This window comes from Oncorhynchus gorbuscha, linkage group LG04, assembly GCF_021184085.1.
Source record: "Oncorhynchus gorbuscha isolate QuinsamMale2020 ecotype Even-year linkage group LG04, OgorEven_v1.0, whole genome shotgun sequence".
NCBI classification, from domain to species: Eukaryota; Metazoa; Chordata; class Actinopteri; order Salmoniformes; family Salmonidae; genus Oncorhynchus; species Oncorhynchus gorbuscha.
The window spans coordinates 40,747,658-40,768,109 of record NC_060176.1 but is presented as its reverse complement, the minus strand read 5'-3'; the positions used below and the strand labels follow the sequence as shown (position 1 = coordinate 40,768,109).

At 42.5% G+C, this 20,452-nt stretch overlaps 1 protein-coding gene across 1 annotated transcript in view; it reads right to left on the bottom strand.

Annotated features, from left to right (window-relative positions):
- LOC124034066 (protein Niban 2-like) overlaps positions 1-16,429 on the bottom strand; it is a 56,227-nt gene extending 39,798 nt beyond the window's left edge. Inside the window, exon 1 of the mRNA XM_046346782.1 lies at positions 16,084-16,429. Within this exon, the coding sequence (XP_046202738.1) occupies positions 16,084-16,138 (55 nt within the window). The 5' untranslated portion in view covers positions 16,139-16,429. The remainder of the gene's footprint in view (positions 1-16,083) is intronic.
- Positions 16,430-20,452: the final 4,023 nt, after the last annotated feature.

Sequence of the window (20,452 nt, the reverse complement as noted above, 5' to 3'; positions counted from 1 at the left end):
TAGTGTCTTCATAGTGCTACTGATGGAACAAAACCTGGAAATCAGTTCAGGGCTTAGACCCACTCCAGCAAAAAAAAAAATCCCTTTGAAAAACTGAACCAGTGAGAGGGAGCTAGGAAAGAGAGTTGGCCTGGGAATGGTTCCCATGTTGGGGGTGTGGTCACTTTTGAAGGCTTGGAATGACAGGCCTGAGGAGTAACAACCACAAAATAAAAGTGTGTGTGTGTGTGTCACTTGATTGAGTCACATGCTGACTTAGTTTCATGTGATCAAGGCGAGACAGTGACACTTCTCATTGTACCCAAACATGACATTAGAATAGCAATCACGCTGAAATTATACAGCCAGATTGGCAGTCTTTATCCTCTGTTAAACGCGTTTAGAAAGCCTACCAGTGATTGAAGTCACAAGGTAACTTGAAAGAGCACTCTGTATGGCATTGGCAGACTTCATAACACTTTAAAATATTCACAGTGAGGTGTGAGCGGTTGATTTGGCGCATGACACAGTTGACATGCTCTCAACACTGTCCTTTGATTTACTCGGTTGTTTGTGAGGCGTGATCACATGGTGGCAGGACCACTGGACTTCTTTAAAAAAAATGAAAAGCTTAATTTCTCTCAGTACATGATGTCTAACTAGACAGCATGCGGTATCTGGGCTCACAGATAATACTGCCCCTATTCAACTGTCCTTTAGTGTCTTGTAGTCTACATTTGAATAAACTTCCCTGGAACTTTTCTGTGAAGGTGAAACAGTCCACTGAAATCTTTCCTGATGAACAGCAAAATCTCCGACTCTGACTTTGTGCTGTTGCTGCCGTTCGTAAAACTTTACCTGAATCAAAAATGGAAACTCAATTTCAAAACATTGTGTTGTATGAAAACTAACCTACAGTACTGTGGGCTTCTGTCTAACATACATCCCAAATGGCACCCTATCCCTTATATAGTGAAATACTTTTGACCAGGGCCCATAGGTCAATATAGGAAGTAGGGTACCATTTTAGATGCAGCCTTAGTTGACACTAGATCCCATAATAACCAACCCTGTGCCCTAGAGGTTTGGAGCCCGAGTGTGAGAAATGTGATTCAGATGTGTGTGTGAGTTCTCTCTGCAGTGCGAGGATAGGTGAGGGTTTCTTGTTCTTCATGAAGAATAAGAAGTCTCTCCCCCACTGTCAAGAGCGGTGAGGGGGAGAAAGGGAGTGCTGACTGTGTATTATCTCACATCAGATGGGGGTCACTCCTACGCAATACTTGTCCCTCAACTGATTGTAATGAGTGTGCTGTATGGTCCTAGTACATACCGTAACATACAGTGTGGCATTTTAACAGGACTCTACTATACTGTGGGGCAAAAAAGTATTTAGTCAGCCACCAATTGTGCAAGTTCTCCCATTTAAAAATATGAGAGAGGCCTGCAATTTTCATCATAGGTACACTTCAACTATGACAAACAAAATGAGAAGAAAAAAAATCCAGAAAATCATAGTGTAGGCTTTTTTATAAATTTATTTGCAAATTATGGTGGAAAATAAGTATTTGGTCACCTACAAACAAACAAGATTTCTGGCTTTCACAGACCTGTAACTTCTTTAACTCCTCTGTCCTCCACTCGTTACCTGTATTAATGGCACCTGTTTGAACTTGTTATCAGTATAAAAGACACCTGTCCACAACCTCAAACAGTCACACTCCAAACTCCACTATGGCCAAGACCAAAGAGCTGTCAAAGGACACCAGAAACAAAATTGTAGACCTGCACCAAGCTGGGAATACTGAATCTGCAATAGGTAAGCAGCTTGGTTTGAAGAAATCAACTGTGGGAGCAATTATTAGGAAATGGAAGACATACAAGACCACTGATAATCTCCCTCGATCTGGGGATCCACGCAAGATCTCACCCCGTGGGGTCAAAATGATCACGAGAACGGTGAGCAAAAATCCCAGAACCACACGGGGGGACCTGGTGAATGACCTACAGAGAGCTGGGACCAAAGTAACAAAGCCTACCATCAGTAACACACTACGCCGCCAGGGACTCAAATCCTGCAGTGCCAGATGTGTCCCCCTGCTAGAGAGCATTTGGATGATCCAGAAGAAGATTGGGAGAATGTCATCTGACCATATGACACCAAAATAGAACCTTTTGGTAAAAACTCAACTCGTCGTGTTTGGAGGACAAAGAATGCTGAGTTGCATCCAAAGAACACCATACCTACTGTGAAGCATGGGGGTGGAAACATCATGCTTTGGGGCTGTTTTTCTGCAAAGGGACCAGGACGACTGATCCGTGTAAAGGAAAGAATGAATGGGGCCATGTATCGTGAGATTGAGTGAAAACCTCCTTCCATCAGCAAGGGCATTGAAGATGAAACGTGGCTGGGTCTTTCAGCATGACAATGATCCCAAACACACCGCCCGGGCAACGAAGGAGTGGCTTCATAAGAAGCATTTCAAGGTCCTGGAGTGGCCTAGCCAGTCTCCAGATCTCAACCCCATAGAAAATGGTTGAAAGTCTGTGTTGCCCAGCAACAGCCCCAAAACATCACTGCTCTGCATGGATCTGCATGGAGGAATGGGCCAAAATACCAGCAACAGTGTGTGAAAACCTTGAAGACTTACAGAAAACAGTTGACCTCTGTCATTGCCAACAAAGGGTATATAACAAAGTATTGAGATAAACTTTTGTTATTGACCAAAACTTATTTTCCACCATAATATGCAAATAAATTCATTTAAAAAATCCTACAATGTGACTTTCTGGATTTTTTTTCTCTAATTTTGCCTGTCATAGTTGAAGTGTACCTACTATGAAAATTACAAGCCTCTCATCTTAAGTGGGAGAACTTGCACAATTGGTGGCTGACTAAATACTTTTTGCCCCACTGTGTGTGTGTGTGTGTGTGTGTGTATATATATACACACACACAGTGGGGCAAAAAGTATTTAGTCAGCCACCAATTGTGCAAGTTCTCCCACTTAAAAAGATGAGGCTTGTAATTTTCATACTAGGTACACTTCAACTATGACAGGCAAAATGAGAAAAGAAAATCCAGAAAATCACATTTTATATATATATATATATAAACGTATTTAACCTTTATTTAACTAGGCAAGTCAGTTAAGAACAAATTCATATTTTACAATGATGGCCTACCAGAAAACAATGGGTTAACTGCCTTGTTCGGGAGCCCAACGCACAAATCACTAGGCTACCTGCCGCCCCAAATTAGGAGGCACAAAAGAGCAATTGAAAATCAGAGTACTGTAATTCAAATCACTATTGCAGACAATTGGCAGTCAGATACAATATGCTATTGTGCCCGGACTGAAGAGTATCCTTCTGTGCATTGTGTACATGTTCAGCCCGGCAACTATGTGAGAGTTTCACCAGGGCCACATTATTTAATGTGCTAGTTTGGCAATCCAGGTCAAATTCATGATTGTGTATACTGTAAAGTTAATCTTTACACCGTTAAGCAGTAACACCGAGGCTGAGAGCAATAGTAATTGCATTTCACCATATTACCATCCTCTATTCAAAGAAACACTTCATTTTCCCCTTTAATCCATTTTCATGGAGAAGAGATAAACGAGTTAAAAAGATGGAAGAGAGAGATGGGGAGCATCTTGCCTCTGTTATTGTGAGACTAGCTGACGCTGTGCTAGGTTGTTCATTTGGTGTGCCGTCGTGTCCCAGCTAATTGTGTTGGGGGCCTCAGCAGTGCTGAGTCTGGGTGAAAGCTGGGTTACTGTCTTGTCATGTTCCAATGACTCACAGGAGAACACTCAGTCTCAAATAACACTTTAATCTCTTTATAAGCCACTACTTTTGAGCAGAGCCAAACAGGCACCCTACTCTCTATATTAGTGCACTACTTTCAAGTCCCCCATAGCAACACTATATAGGGAATAGGGAGAACTTCACTGGGAGAAAGGATGTTTGATATGCTTTTTACATTTGTATCACAAACCATTTTTCTGAAAATCATGAAAGCGGCCAAAGGCAGCAGAAATGTAATGTGTTTGAAGAGCACATTGTTCCAAACAAAGTACTTTTGAGATATTCATATTAATATTTTTTTAATGTTGAATAAATTAATGTGAAAAATGTTATGAAGAATCTAGACATACTTCATTTTTAAGAGCACATAAGGAGTAAAATGACACCAATATGCTGCTGTATCATGTAGGGTTCACAGAGTCTTCTTACAAGAGGCATGTATAGGTCTAAAAAGGGCCTAAAATGGAAACATTCAAAATAATTTTCAAAAAAGTGATACAAAATGTAACATGCATATGAAACATCCTTCCGCCTAATGAAGTTTGTGTGAGAATATCCAGAACAATCTGAGATACCAAAAATATTTTTGCGTGGAATTACCATAGGATGTCATTTTGGAATGCAGCCGAAATCTTTACCAACCACATCCTTACATCAAATTGAATAATTAATGACTTTTAGGGAAGTAAATGTTGAACAACTGCACTTAAACAGCTAAATAGCCTATGGGTGGGTGGGTAAATGTATGGTATGTACTAGCTCTCAAACTCTAGGTGACCTTCCTTCTCCCTACAGTTCTCAGCCGTTCGATTAGTCCACGACTGGCATATGTGAACGACACTCAACAAAAATATAAACAACATGCAACAAGTCAATATTTTACTTAGTTACAGCTTATATAAGGAAAATCAGTCAATTGAAATACATTGATTAAGCCCTAATCTATGGATTTCACATGACTGGGAATATAGATATGCATTTGTTGTTCACAAAAAGGTAGGGGTGCGGACAGAAAGCCAGTCAGTATCTGGTGTGACCACCATTTGCCTCATGCAGCACGACATCTCCTTCGCATAGGAGTTGATCAGCCTGTTGATTGTGGCCTGTGGAATGTTGTCCCACTCCTCTTCAATGGCTGTGCGAAATTGCTGGATATTGGCGGGAACTGAAACATGCTATCGTACCCATCGATCCAGAGCATCAAAAACATGCTCAATTGGTGACATGTCTGGTTAGTATGCAGGCCGTGATAGAACTGGGACATTTTCAGCTTCCGGGAATTGTGTACAGATCCTTGCGACAATGGGCCTCAGGATCTCTCTGTGCATTTAAATTGCCATTGTAAAGTGCAATTGTGTTCGAGGTCAGTAGATAATGCCTGCCCATTCCATAACCTCACCGCCACCATGGGGCACTCTGTTCACAATGTTGACATCAGCAAAGTGCTCGACCACACAACGCCCTACCCTATACACTGTCTAACATCTGCCCAGTACAGTTGAAACCGGGATTCAACTATGAAGATCACATTTCTCCAGCGTTCTAGTGGCCATCGAAGATGAGCATCTGACAGTTTGTGCAGATATTCTTTGGTTGTGGAAACGATCCTGCAGGTGTGGAAGTCAGACGTGGAGGTCCTGGGCTGGCGTGGTTACATGTAGTCTGTGGTTGTGAGGCCGGTTGGACTTGCTGCCAAATTCTCTAAAACGACGTTGGAGGCGGCTTATGGTAGGTAAATGAACATTCAATTATCTGACAACAGGTCTGGTGGACATTCCTGCAGTCGGGTGGATGGATCATCTTGGCGAAGGAGAAATGTTCGCTAACAGGGATGTAAACAAATTTGTGACCAAAACATGAGAAATGTGCTTTTTGTGAGTACGTAAAATTTCTTGCATCTTTTATTTCAGCTCATGAAACAAGTGACTAACACCTTACATGTTTTGCATTCATATTTCTGTTCAGTGTGTAAGTGTAGGGTACAGATGGTAGTCATTCAAAAATCAAGGTAATCCATGCAATTTACTATGAGACTTGTTTAGCACATTTTTACTCCTGAACTCATTTAGGGTTGCCATAAAGGGGTCGAATACTTATTGACTCAAGATATTTCAGCTGTTCATTTAAAAAATAAAAAATAAAAATGTAAAAATGTTGAAAATCAATTCCACTTTGACATTATTGCCAGTGTTAGGCCAGTGACACAAAATCTAAATTTAATGCATTTAAAATTCAGGCTGTAACACAACAAACATCACAATTGTGTGGTTAAACAATACATAACAGCCTACTGCATTTTACTCATGGCAGAAAATATATATATATATATATTTGAAAGATTTAAGGTGTCTTTGGTAAAAAAAATATATATATATATTGTCTAGCCTACACTCCAAAATTAAACAAATTCTAGTAAATCGTTTTTGAGTGTTGACCATATTATTATACATACTGGATGGACCGGTTACCTTATGCTACGCTCCAAACTTTCAATCCATGATTCTGGGAAAGATCATAAACTCAGCAAAAAAAAAGAAAACATCCCTTTTTTAGGACCCTGTCTTTCAAAGAGTGCTCTTCACTGACGAGCCACGGTTTTGTCTCACCAGGGGTGATGGTCGAATTCACGTTTATCGTCGAAGGAATGAGCGTTACACAGAGGCCTGTACTTTGGAGCGGGATCGATTTGGAGGTGGAGGGTCCATCATGGTCTGGATCAGCTGTCCAGCTTGTCGTCATTGCAGGTAATCTCGACACTGAGCATTACATGAAAGACATCCTCCTCCTTCATGTGGTACCCTTCCTGCAGGCTCATCCTGACATGACCCTCCAGCATGACAATGCAACACGCCATACAGCTCATTCTGTGCATGATTTCCTGCAAGCCAGGACTGTCAGTGCTCTGCCATGGCCAGCGAAGAGCCCGGATCTCAATCACATTGAGCACTTCTGGGACCTGTTGGATCAGAGGGTGAAGGCTAGGGCCATTCCCCCCAGAAATGTCTGGGAACTTGCAGGTGCCTTGGTGTAAGAGTGGGGTAGCATCTCACAGCAAGAACAGGCAAATCTGGTGCAGTCCATGAGGAGGAGATGCACTGCAGTACTTAATGCAGCTGGTGGACACTTTTGATTTTGACCCCCCCCCTTTGTTCAGGGACACATTATTCCATTTATGTGAGTCACATGTCTGTGGAACTTATTCAGTTTATGTCTCAGTTGTTGAATCTTGTTATGTTAATACAAATATTTACACATTGAGAGGACATTTCTTTTTTTGCTGAGTTTATATGCCTAGGCGATGCTGTTTCATTGATTGAGCAGGGCGGCTTACAGAGTTAATTATAGTACATTTGTATTCGATTTTGAATAGCCTAGTAAGATATTTAAAAAAATATTTTCATAATTAATAGGCTGAAACATGACCTTTTAGCTACAGAATATCTCACCACCGAGCGTTTCTATCCCCTCTCTCGCCTTAATTTATTTCTCAAGTGCGCAGAGATATGGGCTGTAAACAGTTTAATATTTTTTGTTGCAAAAAAAGTTACTGTCAGTGTTCACGAACAGATTTCACTTAGTTTCCCGAATTAACCACTGGGTAGCAGCAGGAATCACGTTTGGAGAGCCCATGGCATACAGAACTTGGGCAGAATGTCACCTTTCATGCAGAGAGAGGCTGCATGCTCCTCAAACAGTGGTTGATGAATGAAGTGAAATAAGTATTCTTATAAGCCCAGACATTTCTATATTGCATTCCTTTGTGATAGTAGAGTTTTGATGGTTGCCACTAAAATGAAGAGGATCCCAGCTGCAACTATATTTCTTTTTCTGCTGTTCCACTATGAAAACCAGAGTTGGCTACCTGGCATGATTTGAAAACAAACTGCTTCCATTCACTATTCAAGTGCTTACGGGTAACATGTATTTTTTCCCCCTGCCCATTTGATAATGTGCCATTCTAAATCTAAACAAATTTTACATATCAGTAAAGACCAGATTAAATTGAGAATAGTCTAATGGGTGAAAAATATGATCCCTTCAGAGAACAGCGTGTTCAGTCTGAGGGAAGGAACAGAGAGCAAGCTTTTTTTGCGACTTTTTCAAATAGTCAATAACCTCATCACATCACGCAGCCCATATATAGTTTGATTTCGAAGACATTCTAAAAAAGGTTTGTATCATTCACAACTAAATTAGCCAATAACTTTAAATCTAGCGTATAGGAGCTGTTTCAAATGATCACTTTTACGCTCGACATAGCCACTTCCATAGCGACTGAGCATATGAATGGGAACAATATCCTTTCTATTTCATGCAGCTAAGTTCAATAATATTATTCTTACTATAAAATCATAAAATAATGGCATGGGACTTAAGCAAATCTTGTCCGCTAAATTAACTACCTTACATGGCGCATAGCCAGATAATATGAGTAGGCCTACTGTATGTTTCGGTTCTTTCTTTAGACCTGCCTAAAATAAATGGATTTATTGTGATGGTGTATATTAAAATTAATTTATTATTCTTTTAAATATAAATGTTGCAAAGGTACACATCAGTGGCTTGTAAGCATGGAGGCCTGGAGATTCTAAACATGTTTATGTTAATTAACGGTCAATTACGGTGAGACCAGCAGTCATTTTGAAGACAATAACAGTCTGACAAAATGTCATGACCGCCAGAGCTCTTGCTGCAACCCTATCCTACTAGTCTCAAGATGATGACCTCGTTCAAGGGTTACTGGAATACAGTTATGATGTTCAGTCTTGGAATAGGGCCACGTGTGGAGGGATTCCCTGACTGTAGATCCTATCAGCATCAAGGCAACTCTAACTCTCTCTCAATAGAGCTGGGCCAGAATATACATGTGAAGAACGCACCAAGCAGCCAGTAAAACAGGGAAATGAGTCATGACACAATGCTATCTGATGATTCAATTATTAACTATCCAAACTAAGGGAACAGTCACCTTGGCTACATCCAGAATATAGTGACTGATTTTCAGTAGGAGTTCTGTCCCTCTGTCTGGCATGCTGTTAAGGTAAATATGTGGTTTGTGTGCGCAAACAGGCGGGCACCTATGTGTGTGTATGTGCGTCTCAGCACATAATAACGAACAGACATTTCCTCAGAGCAGACTGAAAGAATACCTTGACAGCAAGTACTTTAGAGACTGTGTGGCGCTCCGCTCTCTGTCCGAGACTCGCAAGAGACTGACTGCAGCCCAAGGCCCCAAATATTCTAGTTTTCCAGCCACAAGCACACATGCTTTTTTTCATGCATTCCTGTAATTCCACATCTGATATGTGTCTCTGGATTGGCTGGCCAACGCATTAAAAGTATGACTCCAAAAGAGAATGTTGCTCCCTTTATCATCAAGAGGATCACTCTCTAAGATGTTTCCCTGCTAATGGCACAGGATTACTTGGAATAGAGAAAGACTTCACTTGTTATCTACAAAAATGTTTGGTTTTTCATAAGATAGCTCGACATTCTTCATATTGATGTATTGTGTGCAGCCAGGGTTTATAAAGCCACATGGCCATTCAAAAGAAAAATCGGTAGTTGATTAGGAGTCAGGATACCTCAATGAAGACTATAAGCATTGGTGAGCTACGGCTAGGTAGGTGTTGATACTACATGTCAATGTTGGGAGGGAGCCTTCATTCTCTCCTGTTGCCTAACACACCCTTACCCAGGGTTCTTTTCTGGATCAAAATGGGGCTTAGGTGGTGGGCGTGACAGTGGCATGGCCAATGGTACTGTATTTCTTGAAGCCCTCCTGTTGGCCACAGTGACAAAATGTATTATTATCATAATACATTTTTTACCTCTAACTAGGCAAATCCGTTAAGAATACATTTGTATCTACAATTACGGCCCACACTGGCCAAACCCTGACGGCGCTGTGCCATTTGTGGGCCGCCCTATGGTACTCCCAATCACGGCTGGTTGTGATACAGCCTGGATTCAAACCAGGGTGTCTGTAATGACGCCTCTAGCACTGAGATCCAGGGCCTTAGACCGCTGTGCCAGTCGGGAGCCCGAAAGCTGTTTTAAAGCACATTTCTACGCCTTTTTCCATGTGGTGGAGGTAACATTTTGCAGTTTTAAAGAAGATTTCCAGCAATTCTACACATTTTACCGCAGTTTATGCTATCGGAGTGCCTCAAATTTTATAACAAAATCAATGGTGGCCTTATGTCATGACAACAAAATTAAACTCCTGAATGCATCATAAAAAAAATAATCAAAGATTCTCCCTGACTGTCTAGCTATTAGGGATGGGAGTTTGAAATAATTTCACTATTCGAATAGTATCATGGATTTTCGTTGGATATCCGGATATTAAATAAACTAAATACCTATTTTTACCTAAGCCCTGCTGAGTGAGGGAGAAGCTGGCGCTCTATTGCTTCCGCTGCAGAAGGTACGGGGCGTTGTGTTGTAGCGAGCAGAACGAGGGAGAGAGAGATGCCAAGGCAACTCAGCTACAGCTAAGACTTGTAGAAAGCCACAATGTTATTTATCATCCCATATAACAGTGCCTGTTGACTGGAGTAGCCAAGAGAAGCTAGCTAGGTTAACGGAGGCCACCTGCTACGCTTTCTCCCCAGCCCGGTTCAGAAAAAACAGCAGCCTACCTGTTGGTTGCTCGTTGTAGCCTACTCCTCATGTCGCTTACTTTTAATTCCATCTTGTATTGCATTAGTAAACTTGCACTCCACTTGCTACACATTGAGTCTCGTTGTAGTTTATGTTGGCCAATTAACTTGGCAAAGCTACATAGGTCAAGGCTACTGGTCAGCCACGTGTCTTTTTTGGGGGAGCACCACGCACATCATAAAAACGACAAATAAAACGACAAGCTTTTCAAATGAATAATTAGAAATGTCATGGTATACACTTGTATGTAACGTCACATGGATATTTTAATTTAGAAAAAGGCTTCAGTGTTAAAATATGGCCAAATACACCCCCCCCCCTCAACAAAATTAATACTCAAGTATTCGAATACTAACATCCGTTCGGATGACTTGGCCTGCACAATCACCTGACCTCAATCCAATTTGAGATGGTTTGGGAGGAATTGGACCGCAGAGTGAAGGAAAAGCAGCCAACAAGTGCTCAGCACATGTGGGAACTCCAAGACTGTTGAGACACCATTCCAGGTGAAGCTGGTTGAGAGAATGTCAAGCGTGTGCAAAGCCGTCATCAAGGCAAAGAGCAACTACTTTGAAAAATCTCAAATATATTTTGATTTGTTAAACACTTTTTTGGTTACTACATGATTCCATGTGTTATTTCATAGTTTTGATGTCTTCACTATTATTCTACAATATAGAAAATATTAAATATAAATTAAAACCCTGAAATGAGTAGGTGTGTCCAAACTTTTGACTGGTACTGTAGATGGCCCGAAACAACTGACAGCCTGCCCAAGACTTTTCTACTCAGAAATCATGTGTTATTCCTCTCTGATGAAGGTACATCCTCTCAGCTGCCTGTGGACAAGTTCCTACAGGCAGACCCTTGAAGCTACTGGGATTATACAGACTGCTGCACAAGAGTATGATTATACAGTGAGATAAAACTCAGTCCTTATGGTCACCATTGCCACAGCCACGTGGGCTTTACATTGCTATCAACTCAAGTAAAGGGGATTTACATAGAAAATTAACAATACTACCCCCCCCCCACACACACACACACACTTTAAACCATGTCTCTGTGTTGTCTGATTAATCAGTCTGTAATACACAATGAATTGGTATATAGAGCCTGAAACATGTGCAAAAACATATTTATGTTCCATAAAAGACAGCATGCTGAAAAAAGGTTACATTTGAACTTAACATTTCTCTGTGCATTTTGTCCTTCAGCTGCTCAGAATTTGAGCCAAAATATCCACGGGAAAATATTGTTCACCACATTTTTAGAGAGCCGGAAGGTATATGGTCTGGCAACAAGGTAAAGTTTTATTTTGGATATTCGGTTCTCTTGTCAATAGCTATTCAAACAAGCATTCCATGACAATGAAAATAATATACTCGTGGGAATATTGAGAACTAGCCACACATTTTTATATAACTTTTTATTCAACATTCTAGCATTTAAGGAACATTTACACGATTTTGCATTCAAAAGTTACAGGCTGTATATACCAATTCATTGTGTATTACAGCCTGATTAATCCGACTAGCGTCTGTAGTGACACTAACCCATTCATAGACGCTAACGGCCGACAGGGAGGAGGTGAGGGACCTGGCAGAGTGGAGCCTGGAAAATAACCTCTCCCTCAACGTCAACAAAAGTAAAGTAAGGAGCTGATCGTGGACTTCAGGAGACAGCACACCCCCATCGACAGGGCAGCAGTGGAGAAGGTGAAAAGCTTCAAGTTCCTCAGCGTACACATCACTGACAATATGAAATGGTCCACCCACATAGTGTGGTGAAGGTGCAACGCCTTACTGAAGAGCTCAGAGACTTTCAACGTGGCACCGTCATAGAATGCCACATTTCCAGCAAGTCAGTTCGTCAAATTTCTAGCCTGTTATTGCTGCCCCAGGTCAACTGTAAGTGCTGTTATTGTCAAGTGAAAACGCATAGGAGCAACAACGGCTCAGCTGCGGAGCGGTAGGCCACACAAGCGAACAGGACCGTCGTGTGCTGAAGCGAGTAAAGATTGTCTGTCCTCAGTTGCAACACTCACTACAGAGTCCCAAACTGCCTCTGGAAGCAACGTCAGCAGAATAACTGTTTGTCGGGAGCTTCATGAATTAGGTTTACATGGCCGAGCAGCCATACACAAGCCTAAAATTACCATGCACAATGACAAGCGTCGGCTGGAGTGGTGTAAAGCTTGCCACCATTGGACTCTGGAGCAGTGGACACACTTCACCATTTGGCAGTCTGACAGATGAATCTGCATTTGGCGGATGCCAGGAAAAATGCTATCTGCCCCGAATGATTAGTGCCAACTGTGAAGTTTGGTGGAGGAGGAATAAATATCTAAGGCTGTTTTCCATGGTTTGGCCTAGGCCCCTTAGTTCTAGTTAACTCATTCTAAACAATTCTGTGCTTCCACCTTTCCTGTTTCAGCATGACAATACCCCCATACAGAAATGGTTTGTCGAGATTGGTGTGGAACAACTTGACTGGCCCGCACAGAGTCCTAACTTCAACCCCATCGCTTCTGGATGAATTGGAACGCCAACTGCAAGCCAGGCCTAATCGCCCTACATCAGTGCCCGACCCCACTAATGCTTGTGGCTGAATGGAAGCAAGTCCATTCAGGGGGGGGTGGTTCAACTACATATTAATGCCCACCTATGGTAAATTCAATTATTTATGAATGATTTCATTCAGATTTAATTTCTTTCATCACATTCCCAGTCGGTCAGAAGTTTATATACACTCAATTAGTATTTGGTAGCATTGCCTTTAAATTGTTTAACTTGAGTCAAACGTTTTGGGTAGCCTTCCACAAGCTTCCTACAATAAGTTGGGTGAATTTTGGCCCATTCCTCCTAACAGAGCTGGCGTAATAGCGTCAGGTTTGTAGGCCTCCTGGCTCGCACACACTTTCAGCTCTGCCCACACGTTTTCTACAGGATCGAGGTTTGGGCTTTGTGATGGCCACTCCAATACCTTGACTTTGTTGTCCTTAAGCCATTTTGCCACAACTTTGGAAGAATGCTGACATGCTGACTAGACCGGACACCTCACGTGCGCGAGCGTCGCAAAAAAAATGTAGAAATCCATGTTATTCAATTATTGCGCGCGCCAAAGAGTGTCTGCAATGCCAACAGCAAATAGAAGTCATTCCTATTTCTGACGCAGATCACGCTGCAAGTCCTGCCTCTCCCATCTCCTCATTGGTTATATTGAAAGACGAACTGTTGAAGGACGGAAGACAAACTGTTTTGCCTGTAGTCGTGGTAATACTATGAAGGTTTAGATGTAGAAGTTCAACGATGAAAAGGCCTGGAAGGAAGAGAGATGACTAGAAACGATTCAGTTGGCCATTTTATGTGTGGATTAATTTTTCAGAGTAGAGGTCCTTGTGCATTTCAGGTAAAATAACAACTCAATGTTTATATCCCAGGACAGATTAGCTAGTGTAACGGATGTGAAATGGCTAGCTTAGTTAGCGGTGCTCGCTAAATGGCGTTTCAATCGGTGATGTCACTTGCTCTGAGACCTTGAAGTAGTGGTTCCCCTTGCTCTGCAAGGGCCGTGGCTTTTGTGGAGCGATGGGTAACGATGCTTTGTGGGTGACTGTTGTTGATGTGTGCAGAGGGTCCCTGGTTCGCGCCCGGGTATGGGCGATGGGACGGTTTAAAGTTAAACTGTTACACTAGCAACAGCAAGCTAGCTAAATAGGGCAAATTAACATTAGCTAACAAGTGCAAGCTAACTAGCTAAATTGCCATACATGTTTAATGCTTTTCGACCCGTCTCCAAATGAATGTAATTGGTTCAGAGTTTGTTTTGATATTTTAACCTGTGAGTCGTGATCGCGTTTGGTGTGTGGGGGGGGGGGGGGGAATAGATTTGCGCACGCACGCAGCCGGTTTGGGTTCCGTGTTAGGGTCATTGTCCATTTGGAAGACCCATTTGCGATCAAGCTTTAACTTTCTGACTGATGTCTTGAAATGTTGCTTTAATATATCCACATAATTTTCCTCCTTCATGATGCCATCTATTTTGTGAAGTGCACCAGTCCCATGCTGCCACCCCAGTGCTTCACGGTTGGGATGGTGTTCATTGGCTTGCAAGCCTCCCCTTTTTCCTCCAAACATAACGATGGTCATTATGGATAAACAGTCCTATTTTTGTTTAATCAGACCAGAGGGCATTTCTCCAAAAAGTACGATCTTTGTCCCCATGTGCAGTTGCAAAACGTAGTCTGGCTTTTTTAAATGGCAGTTTTGGAGCAGTGGCTTCTTCCTTGATGAGCAGCCTTTCAGGTTATGTCGATATAGGACTCATTTTACTGTGGATATAGATACTTTTGTACCTGTTTCTTCCAGCATCTTCACAGGGTCCTTTGCTGTTGTTCTGGGATTGATTTGTACTTTTCGCAACAAAGTACGTTCATCTCTAGGAGACAGAATGCGTCTCATTCCTGAGCGGTATGATGGCTGCATGTTCCCATGGTGTTTATACTTGCGTACTATTTCTTGTACAGATGAACATGGTACCTTCAGGCGTTTGGAAATTGCTCCCAAGGATGAACCAGACCTGTGGAAATCTACAATTTGTTTTCTGAGTTCTTGGGGAGTTTCTTTTGAGTTTCTCATGATGTCAAGCAAAGACAAACAGAGTTTGAAGGTAGGCCTTGAAATACATCCACAGGCACACCTCCAATTGACTCGGAAGCTTCTAAAGCCATGACATCATTTTCTGGAATTTTCCAAGCTGTTTAATGGCAGTCAACTTAGTGTATGTAAACTTCTGACCCAATGGAACTGTGATACAGTGAACTATAAATTAAATAATCTGTCTGTAAACAATTGTTGGAAAAATTACTTGTGTCGTGCACAAAGTAGATGTCCTAACCGACTTGCCAAACCTAAACAAGAAATTTGGGGAGTGGTTGAAAAATGAGTTAGACTCCAACCTAAGTGTATGTAAACTTCCGACTTCAATTGTATGTCCACCGACCCACCTTTCGCTTTTGCCTTAAGTAATCTTTGTCTTTTGTACCCATGCCAAACCTAAAATATACTAATTTAAACGTATCCTGGAATTACATTTACTATGTTACGTCAAGTCTGAGACCATGCTGACTGGGGGCACACAACTTGTGGATCAGATCTGCTCAAAACTGCTAGAGTATGTTTAACTTTTTTATATTAAAAGATAAGAATATGTTTTGAAAACCAGATTGAAAAGCGCTGATTGACGCTTCTGAACGTTAAAAGACAGCATCAGAATTGTTGTTCACATGGAGCAAACCTTGGGCGAATGTAAGCTGAAAACCCTACCAATGGAGAGCGGTTTTCGAGAGCTATGGTAACACTAAAACTTGGGAACTGGAATCGAACTATTCCATATATTAGATACACGCCTAGTAGTTTACTTTACCTGCTATATTCATGATAGAGAACGACAGTGTTTCCATTCAGATCACTAAAATGCTGCTGGTAACATTGACTATGACGGCTATACTGTTCAGTTCTCTAGTTCTTATTCACGCATTTATGATCTGTAGTATGTATGTATGTACACACAAAACATGTATTACTGTGGTAAAAGCAAATGTTGACAAAATCCCAACGCTCTCACCTTTAATGATCTCCCGCTTGCCCTCATCCAGGTGGCTCGAAATCAAGTCCCCCATAACAACAAATAAAACTTAATCCAGCGACAACAATGCCGTTCGTTTCAAAGGCAAATAGAACGCACAAATATACTAAACAAATTAACAGGAACTATTTTCAACTCGCGTGCACACAGCGTGGTGAATGATTGGAAGAATGCAAGCGGTGGTGAAAGGGTGGAGGGGAAGAAAATAAAAGTTGAGCTCGCCTTGAGCAGGAGGGAGACACCCTAAATGTGAGTCACTACTCGTTGAACTATGCCAGTCAGACATTTCTTTAGGCATGTCGAAAGTGTGGTTTCGACAGAGGTAGTCCTTCGACATATGGGGCCGATTCACTGCCTTAAAGGGCGTGTCAAGAGATTGTAAACAAATTATAGCACACACGGAATTATTTTTAGCTGAAAGATGGAGAGATTTTCTCTCCACGATAGTTTTACCAGCTGTGAAATACTTACATTAAATGTGGGGTTTTATTCGATGTTGTACTATAAACCAAACTGATGAGTTTCAGCTATAAAATACGCTACAAATTATCCTAAAATCATGATTAAATTAGCTCCGAGACCCCTAGAGGGCGTAGTTATTTCTGACGTCTTGTATTAACAGTCTACTGTATGTGTTGCCTCAATCTGCCCAGTGGTTTAACCCACTGGGATACATTGGAAACTATGTCGTCAAAATATTTTGTTTGCGGATTGGACCGCGGTCGCCATGACATTTCTCAACAACAACAAAAATAGGCTACCTGCCTTTATCTAGGCAAACTAAGGCAAAGTTTAAATGCAATCATGAACGCCGATTTTAGTCTGTAGCCTATGCCTATTGAAATGACAAGTCAATCTCGCAAATGGGCCATTTATAACGAGTTCACACCCTGTGTTCAACTTTCATCACTCAAACTCAACTGTCGGATTTATAATTAATCAGATACGCAAAATTGGTTTATTTACAATTATATAACTGGTTCTAGCCCTGAATGTTGATTGGCTGAAATTTGTGGTATATCAGACTATATGTGGTGCATTCGGAAAGTATTCAGACCCCTTGACTTTTTCCACATTTTGTTACATTACTGCCTTATTCTAATGTTTTCAATTGTTTTTCCCCTCATAAATCTACACAAAATACCCCATAATGACAAAGCAAAAACAGATTTTTAGACATTTTAGCAAAAATAAATAAATAACGGATTACATTTAAATAACTATTCAGACCCTTTACTCAGTACTTTGTTGAAGCTCCTTTGGCAGCGGTTACAGCCTCAAGTCTTCTTGGGTATGATGCTACAAGCTTGGCAACCTGTATTTGGGGAGTTTCTCCCATTCTTCTCTGCAGATTCTCTCAAGCTCTGTCAGGTTGGATGGGGAGCGTCGCTGCACAGCTATTTTTAGGTCTCCAGAGATGTTTGATTGAGTTCAAGACCAGGCTCTGGCTGGGCCACACAGAGATTTTCCCCGAAACCACTCAAATCAAATCAAATTGTATTTGTCACATACACATGGTTAGCAGATGTTAAATGCGAGTGTAGCGAAATGCTTGTGCTTCTAGTTCCGACAATGCAGTGATAACCAACAAGTAATCTAACTAACAATTCCAAAACTACTGTCTTATACACAGTGTAAGGGGATAAGGAACATGTACATAAGGATATATGAATGAGTGATGGTACAGAGCAGCATACAGTAGATGGTATCGAGTACAGTATATACATATGAGATGAGTGTGTAGACAAAGTAAACAAAGTGGCATAGTTAAAGTGGCTAGTGATACATGTGTTACATAAGGATGCAGTCGATGATGTAGAGTACAGTATATACATATGCATATGAGATGAATAATGTAGGGTAAGTAACATTATATAAGGTAGCATTGTTTAAAGTGGCTAGTGATATATTTACATCATTACCCATCAATTCCCATTATTAAAATGGCTGGAGTTGGGTCAGTGTCAATGACAGTGTGTTGGCAGCAGCCACTCAATGTTAGTGGTGGCTGTTTAACAGTCTGATGGCCTTGAGATAGAAGCTGTTTTTCAGTCTCTCGGTCCCAGCTTTGATGCACCTGTACTGACCTCGCCTTCTGGATGATAGCGGGGTGAACAGGCAGTGGTTCGGGTGGTTGATGTCCTTGATGATCTTTATGGCCTTCCTGTAACAACGGGTGGTGTAGGTGTCCTGGAGGGCAGGTAGTTTGCCCCCGGTGATGCGTTGTGCAGTCCTCACTACCCTCTGGAGAGCCTTACGGTTGAGGGCGGAGCAGTTGCCGTACCAGGCGGTGATACAGCCCGCCAGGATGCTCTCGATTGTGCATCTGTAGAAGTTTGTGAGTGCTTTTGGTGACAAGCCGAATTTCTTCAGCCTCCTGAGGTTGAATAGGCGCTGCTGCGCCTTCTTCACGACGCTGTCAGTGTGAGTGGACCAATTCAGTTTGTCTGTGATGTGTATGCCGAGGAACTTAAAACTAGCTACCCTCTCCACTACTGTTCCATCGATGTGGATAGGGGGGGTGTTCCCTCTGCTGTTTCCTGAAGTCCACAATCATCTCCTTAGTTTTGTTGACGTTGAGTGTGAGGTTATTTTCCTAACACAACACTCCGAGGGCCCTCACCTCCTCCCTGTAGGCCGTCTCGTCGTTGTTGGTAATCAAGCCTACCACTGTTGTGTCGTCCGCAAACTTGATGATTGAGTTGGAGGCGTGCGTGGCCACGCAGTCGTAGGTGAACAGGGAGTACAGGAGATGGCTCAGAACGCACCCTTGTGGGGCCCCCCGTGTTGAGGATCAGCGGGGAGGAGATGTTGTTGCCTACCCTCACCACCTGGGGGCGGCCCGTCAGGAAGTCCAGTACCCAGTTGCACAGGGCGGGGTCGAGACCCAGGGTCTCGTGCTTGATGACGAGCTTGGAGGGTACTATGGTGTTGAATGCCGAGCTGTAGTCGATGAACAGCATTCTCACATAGGTATTCCTCTTGTCCAGGTGGGTTAGGGCAGTGTGCAGTGTGGTTGAGATTGCATCGTCTGTGGACCTATTTGGGCGGTAAGCAAATTGGAGTGGGTCTAGGGTGTCAGGTAGGGTGGAGGTGATATGGTCCTTGACTAGTCTCTCAAAGCACTTCATGATGACGGAAGTGAGTGCTACGGGGCGGTAGTCGTTTAGCTCAGTTACCTTAGCTTTCTTGGGAACAGGAACAATGGTGGCCCTCTTGAAGCATGTGGGAACAGCAGACTGGTATAGGGATTGATTGAATATGTCCGTAAACACACCGGCCAGCTGGTCTGCGCATGCTCTGAGGGCGCGGCTGGGGATGCCGTCTGGGCCTGCAGCCTTGCGAGGGTTAACACGTTTAAATGTCTTACTCACCTCGGCTGCAGTGAAGGAGAGACCGCATGTTTCGTTGCAGGCCGTGTCAGTGGCACTGTATTGTCCTCAAAGCGGGCAAAAAAGTTATTTAGTCTGCCTGGGAGCAAGACATCCTGGTCCGTGACTGGGCTGGATTTCATCTTGTAGTCCGTGATTGACTGTAGACCCTGCCACATGCCTCTTGTGTCTGAGCCATTGAATTGAGATTCCACTTTGTCTCTGTACTGACGCTTAGCTTGTTTAAAAGCCTTGCGGAGGGAATAGCTGCACTGTTTGTATTCAGTCATGTTGCCAGACACCTTGCCCTGATTAAAAGCAGTGGTTCGCGCTTTCAGTTTCACGTGAATGCTGCCATCAATCCACGGTTTCTGGTTAGGGAATGTTTTTATCGTTGCTATGGGAACGACATCTTCGACGCACGTTCTAATGAACTCGCACACCGAATCAGCGTATTCGTCAATATTTCCATCTGACGCAATACGAAACATGTCCCAGTCCACGTGATGGAAGCAGTCTTGGAGTGTAGAGTCAGCTTGGTCTGACCAGCGTTGGACAGACCTCAGCGTGGGAGCCTCTTGTTTTAATTTCTGCCTGTAGGCAGGGATCAGCAAAATGGAGTCTTGGTCAGCTTTTCCGAAAGGGGGGCGGGGCAGGGCCTTATATGCGTTGCGGAAGTTAGAGTAACAATGATCCAAGGTTTTACCACCCCTGGTTGCGCAATCGATATGCTGATAAAATTTAGGGAGTCTTGTTTTCAGATTAGCTTTGTTAAAGTCCCCAGCTACAATGAATGCAGTCTCCGGATGAATGGTTTCCAGTTTGCAAAGAGTTAAATAAAGTTCATTCAGAGCCATCGATGTGTCTGCTTGGGGGGGGATATATACGGCTGTGATTATAATCGAAGAGAATTCTCTTGGAAGATAATGCGGTCTACATTTGATTGTGAGGAATTCTAAATCAGGTGAACAGAAGGA